Source organism: Pinus tabuliformis, chromosome 9, assembly GCF_031772625.1.
Source record: "Pinus tabuliformis cultivar Carrire ecotype Pingquan chromosome 9, CPIR1, whole genome shotgun sequence".
NCBI lineage: Eukaryota > Viridiplantae > Streptophyta > Pinopsida > Pinales > Pinaceae > Pinus > Pinus tabuliformis.
This window is the reverse complement of record NC_142307.1, coordinates 1,723,934,528-1,723,957,686: the sequence shown is the minus strand read 5'-3', so window position 1 is coordinate 1,723,957,686 and position 23,159 is coordinate 1,723,934,528. Positions and strand designations below refer to the sequence as shown.

General features: G+C 39.8%; 1 protein-coding gene across 1 annotated transcript in view; it reads right to left on the bottom strand.

The window, feature by feature from the left end:
• Positions 1 to 1,618: 1,618 nt before the first annotated feature.
• The window catches only part of LOC149155587 (uncharacterized), a 210,696-nt gene continuing 189,155 nt past the window's right edge, over positions 1,619 to 23,159 (bottom strand). Inside the window, exons 9-10 of the mRNA XM_089440763.1 lie at positions 2,335 to 2,423; positions 1,619 to 2,233 (exon numbers count right to left, since the gene is read on the bottom strand). Coding sequence (XP_089296889.1) covers positions 2,029 to 2,233; positions 2,335 to 2,423 — 294 coding nt within the window. The 3' untranslated portion in view covers positions 1,619 to 2,028. The remainder of the gene's footprint in view (positions 2,234 to 2,334; positions 2,424 to 23,159) is intronic.

Genomic DNA, 23,159 nt, shown 5'->3' with positions numbered 1-23,159 from the left:
AAATTCAATTTGCAGTGAGTGCTAATTTTTTTTTTGACAACAAATAGTTATTTAGCTCAATGGATTACCTTAAATTAGTTCAAATGTGTTTCAAAGTGGAGTTCATTGTGAGCTCCCTAGTTCTAGTCCCAACAAATCTTGTTGGATTATGAGTTATGATTGTTTTTAGCGATTGAGTCACCCTAAGGAAGAATGAAAAGGAAAAGAAGAAAATAAACATCATCCTCACTGGACTATTCAAAGAAAAAAACAAACCAACCTCCTTTAGACCATCCAATTAAATTTTGACACCACTATTCGGACCTTATAAAAAAACAAAATCACATGGATGCTTATTTTCAATGAAACGTTTAAGATATCTACTCAATAACATAAATGCATGTCCCATATTACAAAGAATGTAGACCAAGTTTATGCTTTTAAGGTTAAGTTGCTCAAATAGAAATATAACAAATTTCTAAATATAGAGTGAAATTATTTCTTCTGAAAAACAATTATTTAACATAGTGAATTATTTTAATTGGTTCAAATTGCTTTAAAGTGAAATTGACTCTCTCATTCTAGTATAACCAAATCTTCATGGGAATATAAAATATTATTATTTCTTCTTGCTTACCATTAAACCACCCTTTGATGCTTGCCATTGAACCACCCTCCATCCAAATAGTCCATATAAGAAGGCAATAAGAAGCACGAAGACTTTCAAATAAAAATAAAAATTATTCAAATGAAAATTTCATCGAGAAACTCCACCTTCGTTGCATTTCAGTACAAAAATCAATGTAAAATTATTTACAATGATTATAACACCTAATCTCCTACGTAAATTGCATGAGATATAATAGAAGAACTAGACCCGACAATGATGCTCAAACCACTCAACTACTCGAATAAAGCAACTAAATTATACATTTAGTTATCTAATTGGTAAGTACTGTACATAAATTTCAAATTTGAATAATACTAAAGTTATAATTAAAACAGACCCAAGCCCCTAATCTAAAACTTGATTGTTATGAAATTAGTCAACTGACATTTTTACAATAAGAAAAATCAAAGTTTTTTTCTCGTTTTAGTAAATGAAACGACCAATCCATCAGCCAAAATGGCTAACATGAAAACAGAAATGGCCCATACAGCGCTTCAAAATTTTGAAATGCCATAAAATGTTCAATGGTGTTTCCTACAATGAAACGTTTCAAAAACGCTAAAACACATTTCGGTCACTTCCGTGTGGAGTTTTCACTAATATAGCTGATATGTGCACATCACGTGTGTTACCAATTGCAGCGACGAGTGTCCTGTCTCATTCTACAGGCTACATGAAGCTGCATATATAATAAACTAACGAGCTGCCAACCTCAAAGATACGGCATTGACAAATAGAGGGCATTTGAGATCGAAATCCTAATATATTGCATCAAGCATGTGACACTTGAATATCACAGCAAAAGTGTCACATAGTGAAAGGCAAACCAAGATAAGGACAATATTGATAAGGGCAATAGCTTCAGTGTTTATTTGTATGTAGTAAACATCAAAGTACAGCTACCTGGTCATCATATAGATAACATATGAAACGAGTAAAACATATGAATGTAGTAATGAATCTCTCCATATTCTAGGCAACATGATTTATCTCTTACTATAGTAATAGGCAATAATCAAATGTTAAACCCGATCATATTGTTCCGACAGTATAACAAAGGTTTTGCATTTGCAACAAGGTTTTGTCAAAGTGCCAGTTCATTCTAACATAAAAGTATTGAATAAATGAACAGATCAATGGCAAGCATCTATATCATTATTAAGAAAGACTAACCAAGTCTATATGGAGACAATACCAGCTACCTGTTAAATAACATCATGTGCAAGTTCTTGCACATGATAAGATGGTAGACATCAGGTTCAAAAAACTAAAACCAGCATGCTACTAATAAAATATGCAGGCATCAGAAGCCAGCAATCCCAGAACAATTTAATATGGAGACCACAGAAGCCAGTAGTTTGAACTTTCAAGATGGAAAGCTAGTCACTTGTACAATACTCCCATGGACCAAATTGTGCATTGAAGCTATCCCCTCCCCTCTCATATACATATTGAGCAACTACATTGCGAGCACATTTATCCCAAGTTCTCGCTAGAGTCTCCAATGTCATCGGCTCTGGCAGATTACGAACAGATACATCAAACATAGCTTTTGCTTTAGAAGAAAGGCCTTCGTACTCCTTGCTGTCAGCATTCACATTATTGCATAATTAGATCTCTATATTTCCCTGTATATAAGCAAACCTGTAAAAATTGAAACGAATTTCTAGCGAGATACTACTTACATTGTTTCAACTGGAGGTCTGTCTAGAACTACAGGAGAACACTTTGGGTAGCTCAAAGGAATCAACAGCCACAATGGTGAAATTGGTGACTGCAAGACAGGACAATGTATCACGAGAGTTAACAATAAGCCTTTCTTTCGGTGCCATACAATAAGAATGATACATAATATGAAATCCAAATCAAAATTATGTTTAATCCATTTTCTTTCTTTCCATAATAATTATAGACTTGATATCCGTGAACGATAGTTATCTTTGTTAACAATTTTAAACGAGGGTGACGTAATTCCGATGTGTCACTGCCTAGTTGCGAACCGTCAAGGAAATAAGAATCATATTATTGTTTCTAAATATATTGTCGTTTGAGGCGTCATAATTTGGCATCTTATTTTACTTAAGAGGCTTTAAACTCAAAAATTTACAAAATTACAAGCAATCTAGATATTCTATAAACCATTATTTCATACCAGTAATAGCAGTAATAGCCCTAATAACACTGCCTGTTTGTTAAGTTCAACTTTTTGGTTGAATGACATTTAATTGCCAACCTTATCTCTGTTATTGAGTGTTCGAACAACGTCGATCATCTCAACGGTTCTCCACCAATTGTGCAAATAATAACTGTATCAGAACTCGTCCGTTACATGCTTCCCTAAAAGGGAAAATAAATTTTCCATTAAAGACGAAAGGTTAAACTCCGCAGCTCGTATCATAATGGGGATGACGAGGAGTAAGTGGATGAGTGTCACTGCTAAGAACCATAATAACCATTCCAATAGTGAGAGTAATCATCCCAAACACTCAATTCAATATTATGCGTGGGATGCACATGAGGGTACAGGGGACAAGGAAGTGGCTTGCCCTGAAGCTGCACCATCCTGGGAGGTGTGTTTGATGAGCACAACAAGCAGAGGCTCTGAAATCGTTTGTAACTCAACAAATATTTCGACTCCAAGATCCAAGCAAACGGAATCGGAACAATCACGGAACAATATAGGCTAAGCATGGACAGGCTCGCGTAGGACTCAATAAGTGCAGGACATGTTGACTAACTTGTTCCCACTGTTGATGGTGTGCATCACTAGATTCTATAAGCGGGGAAGTCAATACAAAGGAATGCAATATGGAACCTTACAGAACCAATGTCTAAAGAAACAATGAGATTTAAGCAATGGAACCGGTGTTTAATGCACATAGATACCAAATCAATACTCAACTACGATAACATAAACACTAAATCAATACTCAAGTACAATAAATAAATAATCAACACATACACAGTAATGCACAGTGCACACTAAACTACAAAGAAGGTAAACCATTACACGAACTCAAGATGTCTGAAACGCAACTCATAAGATTAATATAGATATAGTGTTGGTTTTTTGATGGCCAGAATAATCTGTTATTGTCTCACCCTACTGTCCTAAACAATACAATTACAACCTATTTATAAAGTTCCATCAAGTTAGCTTACACTATATGGGTGCACAGGTGGACTCAGATCAATGAACATTACATACAATCTACTAAATAAATCCATTTGAAGGGGTGCTAAGGGATTTCAGGCCGAACGCCAATCCAGGTTCAATATATGGCTATGAGATTTAGGTAAATGGATCGTGCGATTCCTTGTAATTATGGATTAAAGATTCCTTTATCTTGATCAGAGATGATAAATTTATTAATGTGAAATGAATTACCATAAAAGTAAGTCAGTCGATGAGAATAAAAAAATATAAGTACATAAACAACTCCCATTACTACGTTCACAGATATTGGAAAATATCTTAGAAAAAGAGGTAACTCAATGAGAATCAGAAAAAGGTACAACCAATGTAACACAAAGCGGAGGTACATTAACAACTCTGCCTATATATTATACAGACTCATTTTAATGAGTTGTTAGAATACGGTTTAAATGTTCACAGTTCTGTGAAATGTACGGCAAGGGTCTGGGTCTGCTACTCATGTTCATGCTCATGGGACATTCATATACTTTTGGTACAACCATGACCAATGTTACTTGGGAGCAGAAGCGAAAACGGGAGTGGGAGCGACATTTTCAGAAGCTCCTAGTTTGGGAGCAAAACCCGGAGCAATTTTTTAAATATATATCTATATATATATATATATATATATATATATATTTTGATACATATATGTCAACAAAAACATGTAGAATGATGAATTAGATATAAAAAACATAAAAAAAACATAGATTGATCATTGAACCATATCACATCAATCATCTAGAAGTTATAATCTTCATCAACCACGTCCACAAGTTAGTAAGATACATATTACAACATATTGAGTCTCGTGAATCATGATTCATCAAATTCAATCTTAAAGTTTCAACTTCAAGCTTTCAAAATTGAAAATTCAATATATAACATTTATCATCATTGATCACCAAAGTTGTACTTGTAAGCTAAGTTTAACCATTACAAGAAATAATATCTACGTTTCTAACTGTTAACATGAAATGAAATGTTATAAAATGAATTATGAAATGAAATAAACATCTTTAGTCTTTCACGAAGCGTCATATTCATAATTTCGAATCATTACTAATGAGTTATAATTTCCAACTTCAAACTTCAAACTTTCATTGTCACAGTCATATATTGCTTACAAAAAATATCATTATGATATGAAAGAGTCAAGAGTCAAGGACTCAAGACTCAACAGTTATGAAACTAATAGAAACTAGAAAAGACAAGTAAATTGTAAATCTATTATCTACTACTGCATGAGGCCCTTGCCACGAGAGTCTACTGTATGAGCAGGTCATGGTGGTCTTCTAGGAGTCTCCTGCATAGACCGACGACCAAAACTAGAAGGCACATGCCCTCCACGTGAGGGTGTAGATGGAGGTGGCGATAGCAAAGGAACAAGACTCGGAACTCGAGCATTGCTACTGGATGGTGGAGGGGGCCTGGCTGCTGCTTCATCTTCCTCCTTTATAAGTTCCTCTTCCAGTTCTTCAAGATGTATAGTACCATCCTCCAAATTGTCATCCTCTGGGTGGTTGTCCCAAATTTTATACGTTGGATCCTCATAAGCCCGATCACAGTAATGACTCAACAACCTCAAGTTGTAGTGCACATAAGCCAAGCTTTCTACCCGGTTTTCATTGAGTTTGTTTCTTTTCACATTATGTATAAAGTTGTAGGTGTTCCAACACCTCTTTGCAGAAGAAGTATTTACAACCTGTGATAGAACTTTTTCTGCCAATTTTGGCAGAAGTCCATGGCCGCCATATGCTTCCCACCATGTGAGAGCATCAAATCTGTCTTTTTCTTCCACTACATGGAAGGTACCAAACAAACCAGTGCCACTAAAGTATCTGCCTATTTCAAGGCGCACACTAGCACATTCCTCCTGGTCAGGTGTCAACTTTTCTAATGCATCCAATACGCCGCATCCTCATCAAAGGTAACATCCCAGCTGATCTCAACCTGTCATTGTCTTGGAACCTTTGATGTCTCAGTGTATCCAACAAATGTTCCCTTCTTCCCATAAGGATTCAAATTCATCCTCTTCTCCTTAGATACATGAATGTAGACAAGACCAACAAAAATCCTCAAATGCTCAACCTTCGGTTTCGCATCTGTTAAAGCCTCTTCAAGAGTCTTATTCCCCAAGTTTGGTGAGGACTTCTATTTTGAACATAAAATGTTGTTTTGGATGCCTCTCTCCATCAAAACTTGGGTAGATCTTGATCATGAATCATTGTTTTAGTAGCCTCCATAATGGACCTGTTCTTCCTTTCGCCAACCCCATTTTTCCAATGGTTGTATGGAACTATTAGCTCCCTCTTAATCCTTGCTTCCTTGCAGAAGGAAATGAGGTCCTTGGAAGTATTCTCTCCATTATTTGACCTCAAAAACTTTGATCTTCTTCCTTGTCAAGTTCTCTACCTAAGCCTTCAACTCCTGGACCCTGATGAAGACCTCATCCTTGGTCTTCATTAAGTAGATCCATGTTTTTTGGGAGAAACCACCCAAAGATGATACTATCATTAGTCTGCATACATCTGAATGTATTAGATCCAAGATCCCCTTGGACATATTATGACTGCTCAAAAAAGATACCTTGTCATTCTTGCCAAGCGCACAACCCTTGCAAATTTCTTCATGCTCTATGCAGAGCTTTGGAAGACCTGTAACCATCTTTCTCAATGTTGACAAAGCCTTGTAGTGTATGTGAGCAAATCTTTGATGCCATAACTCACATAGATTGGTGTTATCATGTACCAATGCTTGAGCTAATTGTCCCAGGATTTTGTACAAGCCACCCTCTCGAACACCAATTACCTTTGCAGAATCTATGCTTGAACCCTTATTCCATACAAGAACTTGTCAATCAACAAATGCAACTCTATACCCTTTGTTTTCCAAGGATGAAGTAGAGATTAGGTTCTTTTTCAAACCTGGTACATATAACACATCATTTATAAGAATATTTTCTCTTGACTCCACCTGGAAAGATGTTGACCCAACACCTTTGACTACATATTTGGTATTGTCACCAAGTTCCACTTTCCTCTACCAATTTTGTGGGACGATCATAGTTACTTGTCATATGTTTGGAGGCACCATTGTCCACTAACCAAATATCATTGTGATTTGCAACAGTGCTTGTAAGAGCAGAAAAGAAAAAATAATTTGTATCATCTGTACTATCATTCCTAGATCTCTTATGATGTGGATGCTCATCATCATCAATATTTTCTCTTGAAGCATGTTGCTTGCCCTTCCTCTTCCTATCATTCTTCCCTTCAAGACACTTCTTTTTATAGTGACCAAACTTGTGACAACCAAAACACTGAATCTTTGACATATCCTTCTTCTGATCCTGAACGGGAGCATGTCTTCTACGTATATTGCTTTTATGAAATTTTCAAAAACTTCTTCCTTTACCATTATTCATATGAGCTGCAAATGCTTGGGACTCACCATCTTGAGGTCTCTGAATCTTCCCCTTTCATACTAGCCTAGACTCCTCTTGGGTACATGAATCCCATAGCTGATCAAATTTTGAAACTTATGTTTTGCCACAAACGCTTGATACAAATGAATCCCATGAATCTGGAAACCCATTAAGGGTCACAATCACAAGTTCTGATTCATCAATATTTTCTCCAATGACCTTGAGTTGATCTCTCAATTGAGAGAATCTCATCAAGTAGGAAGCCACAATATCTGCTCTAGACATCTGAACTTCACGAAGTTGATTCCTCAAAGCCATCTTCTAACCAATGTTGTTGACTGTATACAACCCTACTAGTGCATCATATATTTGCTTTGAAGTCTTTAACATAGCAACAAATGGAATCAAATAGTCTTTGATGTATTCAACATGAATCCTCTTGCCCTTAGTTTCCATCTTCTTTTGATTGGCCTTTCCCTCATTATCTTGAGGTTCAACAATATTGCCTTCCACATATTCCATGACATCATTCTCTTAAAGAATGAGATCCATTTTGGTCCTCCAAGCCCTAAAATTTGTTGCACCTTCCAACCTATCTTTAGGCTTGATAGAGGGAGCCATTTGGTCAAGGATTTGGTCACAGATCAGATTGCAAAATAGTTGTCTTGAAGGGGTGATATCAGTGGCCTTTCTTCACCAAAGCTCTAATTCCAAGTTGATTTTCTAGTGCTAATTAGATAAGCACAATTTTTTGCATTTGATAATTACTTCCAATGAGATATGATATTATTATAGCACACCCTAGAATATCATTAAGCAATTACACTTAGAAAATTAAACTATAAATGCAACAAAAATAGTAGAAATCATAGTAGAATAGCCATGCATAGTAAACACCAATGCCTCGAGAAACCTAAACTTGGGAGAAAACCCAACAATCCTTTCTAGGAGAAATTGTTCCATTCGACAAAAGTACAAACTAATATTCACAAGTCAAACATGGTCAACCCAAACCAAAATCACAACACTATTCAAACTGCCCAGAAATGCTTAGTCAAACAGTCTAACAATGTGGCCCACACATGCAAGATCAAACTCAATCAAGCACAGGTCAAATGGATCACAGAGAAGCTTGGTCAATGCAAGTCAAACATACCTTAGAAAAATCGATCAAAACCGGTCAAAACAAATCTTAGAATGTCTTAGTCAACACTAGTCAAATGCTTGTCAAACTTCATAAATTCGGCTCCGTAGAACAAATGATTTCTTCGTGATTTCCTTTATTAAGTTAAAATTTATTTAGATCATAGAACAAAATGCACACCTTAGTATCTTTAACTAGCAACATACAATTTCAGTGTAAGCAAATAAAAGCAATTTCCACAACACATCAAAATTATTTTAGCCCTTCAAATCACCTTCTCATCAAATAACATCAAAGCTTACAAAGGCTCCCTTGTTATGAAAATGGCCCACAAAAAAAACACAAGTTACGAAAAATCCCTGAAATTATTTGGGCACATGTACAACTTATACGAGCCTTCAAAAATTTTGAATCACCCAGTCAACCTACTGCTGGCTCTCGACATACTGTACAAACCTGTGCAACTACTGTATGATTGTATGACCACATGACTATTGTATGGTCGCACTATATGACTGTTGTAGAGTTGTGCAACTTGCAAATTGTTGATGACAGTAGCTCAAGCTGGTACTTTTGTACAATTTTAAGTATCTAAACGTGTAGAAGTCAACCCTTAGCCTTAGTAATTACTTCAGTGATTAAAGTAATTGACTTTTATAACATAAATTCAGTTAATCTAATGAAATGCAAAGGTTATTTGTATCAGTGAATTAGATGAATCTCAACTATTGATCTCAAGTGATGTTCAAATCTAATCTCAATTGTTAATCACTTTGGAGATTAGGATTGTAGATTCGGTCAATAAATCAAGCTCATAAAAGGAAGGCTATGATAAGGGAGAAGGGACATCTAACGAGCACCATATATAGTGAGAGTGAGATCTCAGTGATTGGGTGAGAGAGTTTCATATAAGTGTGCAGGGGTCGAGGAAGAATGCAAGTGATGACAAGGGAGAAGGATCCTAATCAAAGAAGCAATATCTACAAGGGATTTCATCAACTAGATAATTTTGAGGTGTTTGTTGTATTTTTGTTTTTCCTCAAAGGGCCATTATCCTAGGAAGAGAGCCCTTGTATGTATGAAATGTTCTTAAATGCGCCTACTGAAGTTTATTCTTCTAATTGATTAGCATTTTATTTGTTTGTGGAAAATAACGAATAAATCATTGATGCATTCTTCACAATAAAAATACGTTGTGGAATATAAAATCAAGAACTGAGAAATAGATCCACACACATAAAAAAAAATAGATGCCAATGTTTTTGGACTAAAAGTCCCAAGAAAAACCTCAAAGGGAAAATTGGCACAGTAGATGAGGGTTTATTTTATTACACAACAATTTGGAAATAATTACAATCTGGATGCCCAACTAGCAATCCTCCAGCAATATACTGTCAAAATAGTTTGGATATCCCAGATCTCCTCTGCTAATAAACTCGGCCTCCTATGGCCTACTCGAACCCCACACTAGCTACTCACACTGCAACCTAGAACTCGCATTGTTGGCTCTAGATAATTCGCATTGCTTGGAAACTGGATCTAATTGAGCCGACCTACTTCCCTTTGCCTCTGAAAGTGACTCACTTTGCCCCCTGGAAGTTGATTTCGCCTTTGGCAACTAAATCAACCCTCTTCCAACAACTCACACTAGGGTTTCTGGTAATATGCATTGCTTGTACAACTTCCCTACAGATGAATTTCGGCTTCCCCTTTCTTGCCACTCCAGCATTGGAAAATCACTAAGAATTTCTCCAGAATCTTGTTCCCAAATTTTCTGCTTCTCCCTCTCTCTAATGCTCTCCCTTTGGCTCGAACTGCATCCTCATTGAATTTGCGAACTAGGTAGCTCGATCTGCCACAATGATCAACTAATGCTCAATGCATCACTCTCCATCCCTTCAATCTGCTCTTATAATTTCTTGTTGAATCTTCAACGACCATGATTAAATCTCCATCAATGACTAAGATCAATTAGACTTCATCAATAGGAGTCTATAGAGCAATCTCGAACATCCTTAATTAGTTAACATTAATTTACCACTTTTCCTAAGTTAGACTTAGGAAATGGTTTAATTATGGCAAATTAATTTAATTAAGGTGTTTCCCAAGCTTATATCGCAGAACTCTTTATGGGTTTTGGAGATCCTGTGTTCCTTAGCCTCTCAGCATCATTTGAGACTTGAACACCTGTCCAATGCTACCATAAACTAACACTCCCTTTTAGAGAGGAAGGTGTTCGCCACTATACACATATGTTCTCTAAATACATGAACTTAGCCCTCCCTAGAGCTTTCGTGAGTATATCTGCGACCTTCTACTTTGTGGGAACATGTTTTATATAGACTGCTCCACACCATTGATGTCTGAATTTTGTTGTACCTCCTTTCTTCACATCTCAACTGATTGACTCCCTGTCATTGGAAATCATCGTGAAGAAGTCAACTGGCAAACACTGTCCCTTGAGTCCTTTGACTGCAACTAGCTCTACATTGTCTACTCAACACTTGACTGTGCCCAATTGGCTTTGTTATTATCGCTCACGCATCTGACTGCAACTAGCTCTACAACTGCCCCTCGAGATTTGAGTATGCCTTGTTGACATCTCAACCCTCCTGCTACTTTGTATTGTGAGCTCTAGTAGCAAAGGAATAGATCCATGTGAACAACAACTAGATCTGATCTAGAGTTCTTGTTGCTCACCTATAGACCTTGCCCATACTGGTTGCTAAAGCATCATGCTCCTCCTCCATCTGGAGGTATTGCTACTATTAATGCGAATTCCTCCAATATAGAGGCCAACTCGTTGATCTTTGTCGAAATTGTTGTATGTTGTTGCCCCCTCTTGTCCTTCTTTCTCTTGGGACATTGGGTGATGTAGTGATCAAATTCACCACATGTGAAGCACTTGAACTTCGACATATCCTTCTTCTTCTCTCCTCCTTTTGAGCTTGTCCCTGTCCTCTTCCTTTTCCACCTTCAGTCCCATGATATTACTGTTGATGGTACCTTCTACGAGGCTGATCCTTAGCACCTCCTGGGTGAAGTCACTCCATAAGCACTGCCATCCTGGAAGTGTATCTTGCCTAGAAATGACTTGGACGAACGTGCAACACTCCTTGGAGAACCCACAGAGGGTTGTTTGCACTAGCTTGTTGTCTGCTGGTTTCTCTCCTACAGCTGCAAGTTCGTCTTTGATTCCTTGAATCCTAGTGAGGTAGGATGTGACATCCTCTCCCTTCTACATTTTAATGTTCCTCAATTTCACCTTGAGAATAATTTTTCGATTCTTCGATGGATCCTGATACAACTTCACGATGGCATCCCACATGTCCTTTGTCGTATTCTTGTCTGCAATATATAGGACAAGGACCACCCTCTTAGTCTTGGCCATCTCTTTCTTGAAGGTTTCTAGCTATTGTGGATCTGCTAGTTCTGCCATGACATTTGTCACAAACTACTTGAAGCCATGCTCATCCCTTAAGAATTGCATTATGGCTTTCCAGATGCCAAAATTAGAGGCTCCGTCAAGTCTGTCATGATCTCTAAGTCTTGTTGTGGCCATCTCTGTGAAACTCAAATAAAATGGAGAATTGTTTGCTGGAAATCCCTTTCTCTTTCCAGCAACTCAACCTTCTCTCTGCTACTCGCACTCCCTTTGGAAATGCGCAAATATGCTCTTGTATTTGCCTTCGATGTCCTTCCTAGAACTCGCATTGCCTGCTGCTCCTGTTGGGTAACTCACTCTACCTCTCGAAAGTCCTCTAGAATCCAACACACGCATTGTTAACCCTGAAACTCATACTAGCTCGACTGACAAGTCTACTGCGACCTTCTGCTGTTGGAAATCACGACCTCCTTTCTTGCATTGCAAAATTGGAAACCCTCTAAGAATTTCTGAAAAATCCCACTTAGTATGCTTTTTCTTCTTGCCCTGTGCAAATCTTCAACTGCAAACCCTTGCTTGCAAATTTTTGTGCCCAAATCCACTCTGCAAATCAACTAATTTTCTCACCAGAACCCTCTTTCGACAAATCCACTGCATGTTGCTATTGCTTCTAGACAAATCCAACTTTTTCTTCTCTCTAGTACTAGAAATCAATTTTTTTGAAACTGCACAACCTCTCTTCCTTTCATCTTTGAGCCTTTGATCTAATCAACAATGCTCTGATCCCATGTGAAATTTCCTTAAATGAACCAACTAGAGTTTATTCTTCTAACGGATTAACAATTTATTTGTTTACAACAAAATAATGAATAAATAGTTGATGGTTCATTCTTCACAATAAAAAATACATTGCAAAATATACGATCAAGAACTGAGAAATAGATGCACACATAGAAAAATTGACACCAATATTTTTGGACTAAAAGTTCCTGGAAAAACATTGAAGGGAAAACCCATGCAGCAGATGAGGGTTTATTTTATTATGCAGCAATTTGGAAATAATTACAATCTGGATGCCCAATTGGACAAATACTCTGTAGATCCAAGATCTCCTCTGCTAATAAATTGTACCTCCTTTGGCCTGCGTGAACCCTACACTAGCTACTTGCACTGCAGCTTGGGACTCACATTGCTAGGTCTGGATAACTCAAACTGCCTGGAAACTAGCTCTAACTAAGATGTCTTGCCTCCCTTTGCCTTTAGAAGTGACTTGCTTTGCCTCTTGGAAACCGATCTCGCCTTCAACAACTGAATCAACACTCTTCCGAGAACTCGCACAGGAGGTTTTGGCAGTTCACACTGCTTGTACAACCTCCTTGGAGATGAATTTCAGCCTCCTTTTTCCTGCCACTCTGGCACTGGAAAATCACTAGGAAATTCTCTGTAATCCTCTTCCCAAATTTTTTACTGCTACCTCTCTCTGATGCTCTCCCTCTGGCTCAAATTGCGCCCCAACTACATCTGCGAACTAAGTAGCTCAATTTGCCACAATCAAGTGATACTCGATGTGTCTCTCTCCATCCCTTAGATCTTCTCTTGTAATCTCTCGTTGAGTCTTCAATGACCATGATTAAATCTCCATCAATGACTAAGATCAATTAGACTTCATCAATAGAAGTCTCTAGAGCAATCTCGAACATCCTTAATTAATTAACTTTAATTTACCACTTTTCCTAAGTTAGACTTGGGAAATAATTTAATTATGGAAAATTAATTTAATTAAGGTGTTTCCCAAGCTTATCTCACGGAACCTTTTCTGGGTTTTGGAGATCTTGTGTTCCTTAGTTTCTCAACATCATCTGAGACTAGAACATTTATCTGATGCTACCATAAGCTAACAGTACGTTGTAGAGTATTGTTAATGAAACAATATATTTTGAAGGACAAAAATTGTGTGTATGTGTTTGAGATTGGTTAATTTTTTCTTCCTTTGTTATCTATTTTATTTGTGTGAAAAATTGTCATGCATTTTATTAAGTAGATCTACATAATAATTAAATTTACAACAAGAAATATGTTATGAAATAATTGGCCAGGTTGTTGGGGTTAAAAATTAACACAAATTTGCTCCTTGCAAAGTCGTTGCTCTATACGACCTGCCTATGGGTTGGTCTCTCCATTGCAAATTTTGTTTATTGTCTTCTTCAGACCTGATAACTAGATGAAAGTCCTTTATCACCCTTCGTTGAGATTACTCAATATATATCTCTTGTGTCTTTCTACTTCACTTAGTCTTTCTTTTATACTCGAGTTATTGAATGAATCAATTAACCAATGATGACTAATTCTCCGTAACCATAATCTCTCAGTGAGATTGATAGTTGAGATTAAGTTTCGATCAATAATAAAGATTCATCTCACTAGTCTGAAAAAACCTTTACATTTCACTAGATTAAACTCACTTCTATGAAAAAAACTTCCCTATAATAATTCTTTTAATTAAAGTGAATTTTCTCTTAGACGAATTCCACACATCTTGACACTTAGATCTGTGTAGAACTACCTATCTGAGCTACAAGCACCAACATGATGTCCTCCAAGGAGTAACCACACTAATAAGGCATACTAGTATGATCCTAGAGGGATCCCAAGTGTTAGAGCCACTTAGTCTCTTAACATTTCACATTAAGGAAAATAAGGTCTTGATGGATAGTTGGCTACTCTAAATGGGGGGTGCCTAGCTCTCTAATGTCAATAATTGCCCTGTTACTAAGGCTTTTTGGAGCCAATCTATCTACTACTGGGTGATCTAGGGAAAACATGTAATCTGTGAAACACTGAGTGACAACTCAAGGATCTTGAGGATATCGGTGTACTAGGAGAGGGAAGTTGACCCTTGAGCAAAAGCCTCATTAATGAATACCTTGACAGGTCATCTGGAGGATGTTGGGTTGTAATATTCTTAAGAAGAAATTAACAATGAAAAACAAGCAAAAACATCACATGCAACACAAAAATTTACACATGCAATTAGACACCCATAAATTCACCAAAACTGCACCAAGCTAAGCCATTTTATTATAAATCAAGGAGAGTACAATATAAGCATGGAGTAGGTGCACTTGGGCTTGCAAAAGCAAGCTAGACAAGTTCCAGGTGAGAAAACAAGCACCTCAAATACTACCAAGTACTTCTTCTTCAACCCCTGCACTGGCCCTGGAATTTTGTCATTGTTGGCTGGGAAGGGATACGTGTTTTACCCCTCTAGAGTGCCCAAAAAATTCTATAAAATTAATCGTGCGCTCTCCTCACCAAACCCATAAAGACCCATTAAGGAATAGGCCTTGTTCCAACCTCCCCAAATTGCCCCCAAATAGTGTGAGTTCCTCCTCTAGCTAGGTATTTGCACCACATGTGTCGCTGCTGCCAAATGAGCCCCCAAATGCTGAGAATTTACCCCAAAATTTCCCTTATGCCTCTTAGAGAATCTCAGCCCCAAATCCCCAGTCAATCCTCCCACAACAAGATCACCCCACAAGGAACTACACAGACCCAATGAAGCTACCTCTGCACATGCCCTGGAGGAAGAATTTTGGCCTAAGGAATGGCCACCAAGTTAGTCCTCCAAACTCCTGCAAAATGCCAATGTAGTGTGCCCCCAAAGGTCTAGAGCCAACACTGCTTTGAAGCTCCCTCTCCTCAAGAGTGTGTATTCCCATCTGTGCCCCTAGGGTGGCACTCGTGGTCCACTGAAGATGGAGGTGAGATCTCTCCTTGAAAATCTCTTGTGCTGAACAACACTATGTAGACTTGGCTCAACAGCTTAAGCGTACAAGAGAGTTCTAATGTCAAATGATCAAAAAGCCCCAAATGAAAGTTCTCTCTTTATACTTATACTTGTTGGCCCCACCTTCCTTCTCTCTCCTCCAATTCGCTTTGCCTCCCTTTTCTTCTCCTTCCACAAGTGTGTACTAGCTTAAGGGGTATGAATTCCCCCTCTTTGGGTGGTCCCCACTTCCCACTAGCACTTTAATCTTTCCCTTTTTCTAATATTTAACTATGCTTCTCCGACAAAATGAAATTATTCTCCCTTTACCACCCCCACTTATGCTAGGTTAGGCCAAAATTATTATAACATACACAAAATTGCAAAATTGGTGTAGTTGCTAGGTGAATTTAGGTAGAGGGGACATCACTGTCCTCCCCTCCCAAATGTTGTTTGTCCCCAAACAATTGTAACGCGGGGTGTCGTAGAATATGCTCATCCTTCCATGTGGCATCCTCATCTAGCAAGTTCCTCCATCGCACCAAATACTCCTTGATAGTCCTGCTCCTCAATCTCCTCTCCCTGGTCTCCAAAATAGCTTCAGGCTCAAGACCAAATGCCCCTCTTCATCCAACAATGGTAGCTCAGTAGTTTCTGTCACATGTTGTCCCAATACCTTCTTGAGGCATGAGACATGAAAGACATTGTGTACCTTGCTTCCAGGTGGAAGCTCCAGCTCATATGCCACCTCACCAATCCTCCTGATCACCCTGTAAGGCCCATAGAAACGTGGTTGTAGCTTCTCGACCCCCTTCTGCTTCAGCGTAGACTATTTGTATGGTTGGAGACGTAAGAAAACCAAGTCTCCCACCTCAAAATGCCTCTCAACTTGATGCCTGTTTGCATACATTCTTTGCTGATTTTGGTGGTCTGTAGATTGTTTTTGAGAGCCTTAAGGATGTCTTGGCTCTCCTGTATCCATTCTTTAGTCCTTGGGGCCTTGCTGTCTCCAAAAACAAGGTTAGAAAAAGATAAAGCATCATAACCATATAAAGCACGGAAAGGTGACATACCAATAGACATATGGTAGGTAGTATTGTAGCAAGACTCCCGCAGGTGCAACCATGTCAACCAAGCTTACAGCCACCCTTTCACATTGTTCTGCAAGTATCCCCCCAACCACTTATTAACTATCATGGTTCACCCATCTGTCTTAGGGTGGTAGCTGGTACTAGGAGTAAGATTTCTGCCCACCAACCTGAAGAGCTCCTGCCAAAATTCCCCCATGAAGCCACTGTCCCTATCACTGACTATGGTCTTGGGGAGACCCACACAAACTTAAAATCTCTCTGAAGAATAGCTCTGCAACTTATGAAGCAGTGTACCTAGTGGGGATAACAAAGAAGTGGGCATTCTTCGTCAATTGGTCCATCATTATATATATACAATCACGACCCTACACCATAGGAAGTCTCGTGATGAAGTCTATTGAAATACTCTCCCACTTCCCCTCAGGAATCAGAAGCGGCTAAAGTAACCTAGTGGGATGAGTCAACTCCCCTTTGTTCCTCTGGCAGACCTCACACTCCTGCACATGCCTCAATACATCCCACATGAGGCCCCTCCAAGTGAAGCACTCCCTAATTTGCCCTGTAAGTCTTCAAGAACCCCTGATATCCTAATAGTGGCGAATCATGTGCTACATGGAGAATCTTCCTCCCCTCCCCCCCCCCAATTGTGAACTAGGTACTAGATATATGTGCACCTTGTAGTAAATGACATCATCTATCACCCAATAATGCTCATCCCCATGAGTACCATCTAAGATCTCACACACCTATCGATCCTTGGAGTACTCCACCAAAAGCTGCACCTTCTAGTCATGGCAGATGCTCATGAGTGAAAGTGTCATGAGCTTCCTAGATAGGGCATCTGCCACTATGTTTTGCTTGCCCTTGACATACTCTATATCAAAATCGTAGGCCTGAATCCTACTGACCCACTTCTACTGCCTCTCATTGAGGCCCTTCTACTCCAAAAAGTGGCAAAGATTGTTATGATCAATCTTCACTCTGAACCTATTGCCCACCAAGTACTGTCAGAATTTGGCCAATGCATGCATAATGGCCAACATCTCCTTGCCATAGGTACAACCTCTCATGACTAAGGAGCTTCCGAAACTCAAAATCTATTGGGTGGCCTCCCTGTGACAATACTGCACCAATGCCCTCACCTAATGCATCACACTCTAAGGTGAATGGTTGTGTAAAATTTGGCAAAGCCAACACTGGACTACTGGTCATCACCTTCTTGAGGTGCTCAAATGTTGCATGTGCCCTATCCGTCCATGCAAATGCTCCCTTCTTAGTCAAATCTGTGAAGGGTGCCGCTAGTTGTGAGAAGGCCTTTACAAAGTTCCTGTAATATGTGCAAAAGCCGACAAATCCCCTCAGCTCGTTCACATTCCAAGGAACTGGCCAATCCCAGATGGCCCTAATCTTCTCCTCATGCGCCCGCACTCCATCCTTTCCAATAATGTGCCCTAGGTAGAGCATCTTAATCAACCCAAACTCACACTTGGACAACTTTGCATAAAACTATTGACCCTCCAAAATACGAGCACCTCCTCTATATGTTGTAGGTGCTCCTCCCATGTCCTGCTATAAATCAATATGTCATCAAAGAACACTAGCACGAACTTGTGCAACTGCTTGCGGAACACGTGGTTCATGCAAGACTGGAAAGTAGTAGGTGTGTTGGTCAACCTAAAGGGCATAACCAAAAACTCAAAGTGGTTGTAGTGACACTTGAAAGTTGTCTTAGGGATATCTCGATCCCTCACCTGAATCTGATGGTACCCTGAACGTAAGCCTATCTTAGATAAGTACTTGGCTCCTCTAAGCTCATCCATAAGCTCATCAATGCAAGGAATGGGGTATCGATTCTTCAAAGTCTTCTTATTTAAGAGCTCTATAGTCAATGCACATCTGTAACATACCATTCTCCTTCTTCACCAAAACACATGATGAAGCGAAGGGACTAGAGTTGGGCCAAATGTGCCCCAATGCCAGCAACTCCTAAATAGCTCGCTTAATTTCATTCCGATAGACCTTGGGATGTTTGTATGGGGTTTTGATGTCTGTCTGTACCCCTGGATCTAACTCAATAGTGTGCTCAAACCCCTTGTCAAGTGGTTGCCCTCGTGGGATGTCCCTAAATACTGCAAAGTACCTGTCTAGAATGCTTGAACGTCGGGGTGTGGTGGTTTGGGCCCACCCCCTGCATCAGATATCCTAAGCTCCACAAGTCACTCTATATCCCCATGTCTCAAGTTTTCCTCCATCTTGTGTGCTAACACTATCTGTGGGGGATATGAGTGCATGCCTCTCAACAAGACCAACTTCCCATCTGGCCCTGCGAACTCCACCCAATTTATGCCAATTAGTGGTGACACGCCCAAGAGAATAGAGCCACTAAACACCAAGCACCACATTGTTGTCTAGAAAATCAACCACAAAGAAATGGTCTTCCATTGAATAGTTCCCTATCACCATTGTCATCGTGGGAGCATATCTAGTACACTGCATGGTACAGTCTCCTGGCACCAAGACGGAGAAGCCCTCAAAAGACTCTGTTTGTATGCCTCTCCTCTCCACCCTTTGGGCATCTACGAAATTGTGGGTTTCCCCAAAGTCCACTAGCGCCAAAACATGTTATACCTGCACCATGCCCTTGATCCTCATAGTAAGATACTTCAACACTCCCTGAAGTGAAGCGATAACTCTTGCTGTAGGCAAGAAAGGAGCTCCTCCTAGTGGGGGTGGTGGGCCTCCTCCTCCTCTTGTTAGTTGTGGCTCATCATCACCAACACCTATTTCCTACTCTGCATCATCCTCTGTCTCACTATCAGAAAACTCCTCTATAAAGTGTGCCTTGCCCTTGATACACTTGTGCCCTAGTGCTTATGGCTCCTAAGAAGTGAAGCACAACTTCCTCCTATGGAGGTATCTTCGGGTCTCATCATCCAACTGCCCATGCCCTGGGGCCTAGTATCTTTGCCCCTTTGCTAGAATATGGGTCTGGTGGGTACTTGCGCTCTGGCCCTAGGAAGCACATCCTACAAATCTCGGGCTCTGCCTACTGCATCTTGCAAAGTGGTGGGCTTGTTGGCTCCACAAACAAAAAATCTCTCCCGGCCTACGATAAATATGGCACCATCATTGATAACCTCAAAAACTCAGAGATATATGTCTCAACACTACCCGTCTGCTTGAGCCGTGTCAGCTCTCCGAAGTGCTCCTCAGGGTCTCTCCTCTCAAAGCGCCCCAACAAACTCCACGTGAACTCCTCGTAGGCAGTAATACCTGCATGCCCCAAAAGTAGCCAGTCTGTGGAAGCACCAATCATGAGCCTCTCCATCCAAGTGCAAAGTGGCAATCTTGATTGCCTCCATCTCTGTCATTTGGTTAAGCTGAAAATAGACATCCAGCTTCTCAACCCAAACCTTGGATGAGCTCTTAGGAGAGCCATCAAAAGTTGGAAGGAACAACCTCTTACCCTTGTTGCCCTCCAGCACCAGATGTTAGAAACATAGGTATAGTCGACCTCGATAGTGCGCTATAGACGTGAGACGTGTTGTGCGGGTTTGTGGCCTGGTGGTGTGAGGTCCCTGAATCCTCTCCCAAATGGATGTCTCCTTGGCTACTCTTACCCTTGTTAATATTGTTGCTCTGCTATCTCAATTTATCAATACCTTTGGATAAATTGTTGATAGCCTTCAAGAGGCTTTGAGCAAATTCCTCCTCTCTCTTCTCTTTGTCATTATGATTCCCCCATGTCTAATTTCTCAACCTCTTGCTCAAGGGTTTTTGGGTCAAAGGTAATCTATAGCTCTCTTTCCTTGCTTTTGTACCTCTATCTCTTGTATGTGATATTCTGCTTGTCTTCTAGTGTCATAGAATGAAGAGTTTCCCATAGGTTGAGCCAAGATTATTGCTTTGATACCACTATAATATTCTTAAGAGGAAATTAACAGTGATAAATAAGTAAAAAGCATCACATGCAACACAAAAATTTACACATGCAATTAGACACCTAGAAATTCACCAAAACTGCGCCAAGCTTAGCCATTTTATTATAAATCAAGGAGAGTACAATATAAGCATGGAGCAGGCGCACCTGGGCTTGCAAAAGGAAGCTAGACAAGTCCCAGGTGAGAAAAGATGATGCCCAAATGCTATCAAGTATCTCTTCTTCAACCCCTGTGCTGGCCCTGGAATTCTACTATTGTTGGTTGGGAAGGGACTAGTGTTACACCCCTCTAGAGTGCTCAAAATTCTATAAAATTAACTGTGGGCTCTCCTCACCAAACCCACAAAGACCCATAAAGGAATAGGCCTTGTTCCAACCTCCCGAAATTGCCCCCAAATAGAGTGAGCTCCTCCTCTAGTTAGGTATTCACACCACCTGTGTCTTTGTTGCCAAATGAGCCCCCAAATGTTTAGAGATTTCCACAAAATTTCCCTTATGCCTACTGGAGAATCTTAGGTCAATCCTCCCTCAACAAGATCACTCCACAAGGAACTACAAAACCCAATGAAGCTACCTTTGCACATGCCCGGGAGGAAGAATTTCGGCCTGAGGAATGGACACAAGTCAACCCTCCAAACTCCTGCAAAATCGCTGCAAAATGCCAATGTAGTGTGCCCCCAAAGGCCCAGAGCCAATACTGGTTTGAAGCTCCCTCTCCTCAGGAGTGCATATTCCCTTTTGTGCCCAGTCTGCTCCAAGAACTCGAAATCACCTGAAGAATTCTCCTAGATCAGCTCCCAAGTGTAGCAATAGCTACCCTAGGGTGGCACTCGTGGTCCACCGAAGATGGAGGTGAGATCTCCCCTTATAAATCTCTTGTGTTGACCAACACTGTGTAGACTTGGCTCAACAGCTCAACTGTACAAGAGAGTTTTAATGTCAAATGATCAAAAAGCCCCAAATGAAGGTTCTCTCCTCATACTTATACTTGTTGGCCCCACCCTCCTTCTCTCTCCTCCAATTTGCTTTGCCTGCCTTTTCTTCTCCATCCACCAGTGCATATTAGCTTAAGGGGTATGAATTCCTCCTTTTTGGGTGGTCCCTACTTCCCACTAGCACTTTAATCTTTCCCTTTTTCTAATGTTTAGCTATGCTTCTCAAGTTCTCCCACAAAATGAAGTGATTCTCCCTTTATCACCCACTTATGCTAGGTTGAGCCAAAATTATTATAACTTAGACAAAATTGCAAAATTGTTATAGCTGCTAGGTGAATTTAGGTAGAGGGGACATCACATGGATATTCTCCCTACTGCTTGTGGCCCTATTCCATTGGGAAAAATAGGAAGGATGAGCTAATCTACTCAAAAGCCTTTCCTCTGGGAATGGCGTATACAATGTTATGCTCTAAAACCTCCCTCGCGAAGACAACAAGGCATCACTAGTTGATTCACTAGAAGAATGTGGACATGGACCTCCCAGAGTCCCAAAAAAGACAATAAAATCTCCCTTTGAATTGCAGTAGAAAGGGAATGCAAGTCTTGGGCATTTGTAATTGACATCGCTGACATGGTCTATCTAGCCAAAGAACGCAAATGTTTTAATTCAGAGTTTGTTTGAGAACACAGAACCATCTAAGAGGGGATCCTAGGGGTGCCCTGCCAATGCAAGAGAGATGGCCACACATTTAAGTAACCCAAAGGCCTTTGTAAACCAAGAACAAGCCTACCCATAAGAACCTACAAAGGCAACAATCGAGGAGAAGCAGAGCAATTGGTGGGATGTTGAGCCCTCCCCCAAGGAATATTCAGCAAGTTCAAACTCTTTGAAAGAACAATACAAGTTTGAATATGGCCTCAAGTTAGAGGGAATATGCTTTGAACTCCACCTAGATGATGGAATGAGGGATCACTTGTGGTTCATACTTTCTTCACCAAAGCAAAGGAAGCCTCCAAATCTCAAAACAATAAAGGACCATGGGTTTGATGATGTGTTCAAGAGGGGTATCTTGGATGTGATGTCTTGGAAGTGACTTTGGAAACATTCTCTCCAAAAGGGCAACAAAGCAAAATGTCATACAAAAACATATGTGCCAAGAGGATGGTTCCACAAGTCATGATCGTAGTAGAGTTCAAGGCTTGAACTCTACTTCAACCATACTCCATATGGTAGTTATGCTTCACATATTACGTTGGATCATAGATATATCAAGATTATGTGACATATGTAGACATGTCCTTATCGTTTTCTTAGTCTTCCTAGATATTAGCCATCTACTTCAACCATACTCCCTATGGTAGGTATGTTTCAAATATTACATTGGATCAAAGACATATCAAGATTATGTGACACATGCAGACATATCCTTATCTTTTTCTTAGTCTCCTAGATATTAGCCATTTAAGGGTTTGAATAGAATTAGTGTGCCAAAGAAATGACTCTACTTAGCACCTTGAATTTGGACATTGGAAATCCCCTACCTACCACATTTCCTTATCAACATTCCCACACTACGAAGATTAGAGATGTTTTTTCCTTTTCATCTAAGAGATAACCAAGTAATG